Below are 5543 nucleotides of genomic sequence, written 5' to 3' on the forward strand. Positions count from 1 at the left end.
GAGCGTGGCCGCTTTCGTGCGGGTGACACGTAAAAGCACCCACTACACTCTCTGAGTGGTTGGCGTTAGGAAGGGCATCCAGCTGTAGAAACTCTGCCAAATCAGACTGGAGCCTGGTGTAGCCATCCGGTTTCACCAGTCCTCAGTCAAATCGTCCAACCCATGCTAGCATGGAAAGCGGACGTTAAACGATGATGATGATGATGATGATGATGATTTATTCTACTGTAGAAGAAGTCTATATGGAGGTATCAAGTTTAGAAACTCACTGATTTTGCGAAACTGAAGAAACTTTTAGTTTCTCCAGTAACCACACTGGAAGTTCCTGCAAAAGACAGAAATTGGTTTTAGATTCAAAACCATTCATTGCAACAAAATCAAACAATAATAATTGTGGATCTAAAATAGTTAATGTTTTTAAATTAACCAATGAAACAAGGGAAACATTTCAAAGAAAGGAAGAACAAGAGTGAATAAACATCAGAATTCATACAACTTATGTTTGCGGTGGTGCCAAAAAAGTCCACCCTTTTGATACCAACCCACCCGAAACTGTCCCCTGATTCTACGATAAGAACTTGCTGTTTTAACACATAAAGCATGATGGGCCACGATCGTGGTTATCAGGCACAGGTTGACAGGCCACGATCGTGGCCCAGATAGATGCTTTTAATTTATGGTCAGTTGTTGGGGGTCCAATGTCACTCAAACGTTCCAATACCCCCCCAGAATGCAAGAGGACTAATAGTTCAACTACTGACTTTTCAGATGATGTAAAACTTGCCACCATTATATATGTAACAGATGATTTCCGATTTATAACTGTTGAAATTAATTTTTAAATAATATGATAGATGTAATCTGTTTGTAAGGACTGGTTCTTCGCTGATAGCCATTATGTAAAGATGAAAGAACAGTGATTGAAGTTGTGAAGAAAATATTTATTTACTGATACATCGAATATACTTGGCCTTGATGGGCTTGTGATAAAATCCTAGAATGTGCAAAGTAAAAAAGTTAATTTCGGCCTGTGTGTTCTTATTGTAGTAGTAAACCATAGAGAGAGATATGGTAATATGCAGAGAAGAGAAAGTGAGTTAGCGAGAGAGTGTGAGACGAAACAACTGCTCCATTGGTAAGTTACCATAGTTGTTCTCTTTGTGCCCTTTTCTTTAGAAATGGTGTTTTGTTTAGCCTGTCAGCCAGACTTTGTTCTCACCGAAGTGACTAACTGATTTTTGCTTGGGGGTTCTTGCTTTTATAATGATCCAGAACGATAGACATATCATTGAGAGCAATAGATTTAGTTGGTGGTCTTGTTATCTTAATTCTAGCTTTTGGTGAAATAGAAGAGGTTAGAAAGGTCAAGTGGTGAAGACATTATTTCAGCCTAGCTAAAGCATCTGGAAAATGTAAAACTGCTGTCACTAAAAAAATGATATGTGTGTATCAGTGATTTCCAGGTTATAGTGATTTGAGCTGAGTGGGGGTCTTAAAGTCCTTTGTTCAAAAATATAAGGTCACAGATCATGTCGTATAGCCAGCTGGAGACTATGTCTCCTGGGGCTAAATTACAGCAACATTCATCCTAAGCCAGGACTGCCATGTTATGTTGGCAAACAATCTTTACTACAAAATACTGTTGCTGAATATCTCTCGTTGTGAGATTTTAAAAATAGTAATTTTCTAACAAACAAAAAATGCTCAAACAAATTGAATTGTCAGAATGTTAATTAGCCTATAATCGTTAGTGGAATTTATCTTTAAGTTGCAGATAAATATAATTTTAGCAATTTCCATATCTGTGGCGCCACCAGTTTCCAGTTTCAAATTACTATTTTAACATTTCATTAACCCAATTTGTCTTTTAGCTGATCAAATAAAATACCAGTCATACACCAGAGTCCATTTAGTATGCCTATAAAGCATCCTTGAAATGAGAATGGTAAGAAAGTTGGCAGCAAACAGAAATGGCCATTACAACCAGAAACTCATTTGAAATTCTTAACGGCAGCAATCTACTTAAAAGGTAACTAAACTAGATTTCTGTTCCCCTTTTTTCTGTCAAATTACATTTGAATTAATAGAAAACCCTTCAAATACTCACCAAACAGTATGTACCGTCCCATGGGCTTCAACAAACTGATCCCTTTGTTAGTATCGTCCCCACATAGACAGTCCATGACAATATCAACACCCTCAGGAGAAATCCTTTAAAAAGATAGGATTTTAGAAAGAATTACAATGAAAAAAAAACCCCCTGAATATAGACTTTCTTATGGATGTTAAATGATGATGACAATGATGATGATGTTTGCATGGATTGGAGAGCATTTACTGAGGGAGATTTTCTACATCAAATGCCCTGCCTGCTGTCAACCCTCACCTGTTTCCACATGGTCAGATGCTTTTGCAGAAATATTGGAAACAAACAACACTGCTTGTATGATGGTGACACTTATTTACAACTACCATGCGAGTATGAAAAACACAGTAAAACATGATGATGATACACAAACACACGTGTACACACACACACACACACACACACACATATATGATGAGTTTCTTTTAGTTTCAGTCAACCAAATCCACTGATAAGGTTTTGGCCCAAGGCTGTAGTAGAAAACACTTGCCGAAGGTGCCATGCAGTAGGACTGAACCTGGAACCATCTGGTTGGGAAGCTTGGGAAGTATATTTCTTATAAATCAGACCAAATCTAATTCTTGTTGACTGGCCCTCATGTCGGTGGCATGTAAAAGCACCCACTACACTCTCGGAGTTGTTGGCGTTAGGAAGGGCATCCAGCTGTAGAAACTCTGCAAGATCAGATTGGAGCCTGATGCAGCCTTCTGGCTTACCAGTCCTCAGTCAAACCGTCCAACCCATGCCAGCATGGAAAGCAGACGTCAAACGACAACAATGATGATGATGATGATCCACAAACAATATTCTCTCTGATTCAATCAATGAGCTTCAAACATTAAGAGTAATCCTAGCAAATCTTTGAATGTTTCTTTAGAAAATGGTAATGTCAGGATAAGAAGCAAAAGAACCTAAGAAACTACTTACTTCCTTATTTCTTGTGTATAGTCCAAACTGTGGTCATAGACGTGAGTAACTTTATCCTTCAGCGATTCGTGTTTATGGGCAGACGCCGTTCCATACAAAGTGACATTGTCAACAGTTTTAGATAACTGGATTATAGCCTGACCCTAAAAACACAAAGCGCCAACATGGAATATTATTTCAACTTTAAACATCTTCCTGAAATTGTGTACAGGAAACAATGGTTTCAAATTTTGGCACAAGGCCAGCAATTTTGAAGGGAAGGGATTGGTTGATTACATTGACCGCCCCAGTACGCTACAGGTATTTTATTTGATCACTCCCACCTCCAAGAGGACAACAGACAATGTCGAACTCAGTAGTATTTGAACTCAGAACATAAAGGGCCAAAAGAAAGGCTGCTAATCATGGTTTCCAACATTCTAAGGATTCTGTCAACTTGCAGCCTTAATGATTGTTCCAAATTTTGGCACAAGGCCAGAAATTTCCAAGGGAAGGGGAAGTGTCAGTTACATTGACCCCAGTACTTGACTGGTACCTTATTTTAATGACCCTGAAATGACGAAAGGCAAAGTTAACCTTGATGCAGTTTGAACTCAGAATCTAATAAGCTGGAAGAAGTGCTGCCCAGCATTTTGTTCTTGGTATATTATGGGATGATCATGGCTGGAACTTCTTTGATCAAAGTTTGGTTTCATTAAGGCTGACCTAAACAACACCATCTTCTTCAGTCAGCAAGAGTAATTCATTTTAAAAGTTATTTTAGTTTTGGATTTGGTCTGCAAGGTTCTTGAGGTGAACTTGTATGCTGAAACAGATTTTGTTATATCTTGGGAGGGTCATTATGCCAACAACAAACACATGCACTGGTTATATTTTCCTTTTATATTTTACTTAGTCATTAGACTGTGGCCATGCTGGGGCACTTATTCTTTTGTTCTCTCCTGCCAAGCTGCTAACTTAAGGGGATGTAAACACACCAACACCAGTTGTCAGTTTCTGTCCGCCAAAACCACTCACAAGGCTTTGGTTGGCAAGAGGCTAAGGTAGAAGACACTTGCCCAAGGTATCATGTAGTGGGACCGAACTTGGAACCATGTGGTTGGCAAATTTCTTACTGACACACCCGCACCACTTCTTTATGTTTATTAGTCATTTCGTTAACTAATTTAGCCAATTAACTAATTAATCGTTTGCAATCTCACCAATGACATGCTCTCTATCCCAGGCCCTTTTAACCATTTATTTCCCCTAATTAACGTCTGAGTAAGTCCCTCTTGTTGTAAATAATTATGGAAATAAAATATTTTAAAATATATTTATAGACTTTTTGAAAATGGTTTCTCAATTAGAATCACTTTTTGCCGACTTCCACAATTTGAAGTATTTTTGGTACTGGCACTCCATTGGTTACGATGACGAGGATTCCAGTTCATTCGATTGACGGAACAGCTTGTTGATAAAATTAACATGCAAGTGGCTGAGTACTCCACAGACATATGGACCCTTAACATAGTTCATAGGGAGATTCAGCAGGTCACAAAATGTGACTTGTCTGGCCCTTTGACATACAGGACAACTCATTGATGCCAGCTGAGTGGACAGGACCAACGTGAAATGAAGTGTCTTGCTCAAGGATACAATGCATCACTGGGGATTGAACTCCTGATCTTATGACCATGAGCCATATACCCTAACCACTAAGCTACTCGCCTTTTGGTAAATCCCTTATTAAGGATTCCTAATTGGCAGGGGTTTAAGAAATATCAGAGAACTATACTCACCACTCCCCCGGCTATGCAGTGTGCAAGAACAGATTGTCCAGCACGCAAGTTACCGATGTCGAAGAGAAGGATGTAAGCGGTCAGATAGTTCATGGCAATAGCAGCAGCATCATGGAAGCTCATTCCTTCTGGCATTTTGTAGACATATTTCACAGGAACACTGGCAAATTCAGCCCAACATTGGCCTTCACTCAGAGCAATCACATTGTCACCAACCTGTAATGACAAATAAGAAACATTTAAAACATGCCATAAAGGAGGGGAATAAGGATTTCATATTTTGCTACAAGGGCAGCATGGGGGAGGGGATTAAGTCGATTAGATCGACCCCAGTGTGTAACTGGTACCGATTTAATTGACCCTGAAAAGGTGAAAGGCAAAGTCGACCTTGGCAGAATTTGAACTCAGAACATAAAGACAGATGGAATACTGCAAAGCATTTCGCCCGGCGTGCTAACGTTTCTTATTTCTTTATTGCCCACAAGGGGCTAAACATAGAGGGGACAAACAAGGACAGACAAAGGGATTAAGTCGATTACATCGACCCCAGTGCGTAACTGGTACTTAATTTATCGACCCCAAAAGGATGAAAGGCAAAGTCAACCTCGATGGAATTTGAACTCAGAACGTAACGGCCGACGAAACACCGATAAGCATTTCACCCGACAGGGCAACGTCTCTGCCAGCTC

The 5543-nt window shown here is 39.5% G+C and overlaps 1 protein-coding gene across 4 annotated transcripts in view; it reads right to left on the reverse strand.

Annotated features, from left to right (window-relative positions):
• The window catches only part of LOC106875997 (synaptic vesicle membrane protein VAT-1 homolog-like), a 90931-nt gene that overhangs the window by 29321 nt on the left and 56067 nt on the right, over positions 1-5543 (reverse strand). For all 4 annotated transcript variants that reach the window (XM_014924347.2, XM_014924346.2, XM_014924345.2 and 1 more), the window contains exons 3-6: positions 4855-5070; positions 3074-3216; positions 2108-2211; positions 270-325 (exon numbers count right to left, since the gene is read on the reverse strand). In XM_014924347.2, the coding sequence (XP_014779833.1) occupies positions 270-325; positions 2108-2211; positions 3074-3216; positions 4855-5070 (519 nt within the window). The remainder of the gene's footprint in view (positions 1-269; positions 326-2107; positions 2212-3073; positions 3217-4854; positions 5071-5543) is intronic.

This window comes from Octopus bimaculoides, chromosome 1, assembly GCF_001194135.2.
Source record: "Octopus bimaculoides isolate UCB-OBI-ISO-001 chromosome 1, ASM119413v2, whole genome shotgun sequence".
NCBI classification, from domain to species: Eukaryota; Metazoa; Mollusca; class Cephalopoda; order Octopoda; family Octopodidae; genus Octopus; species Octopus bimaculoides.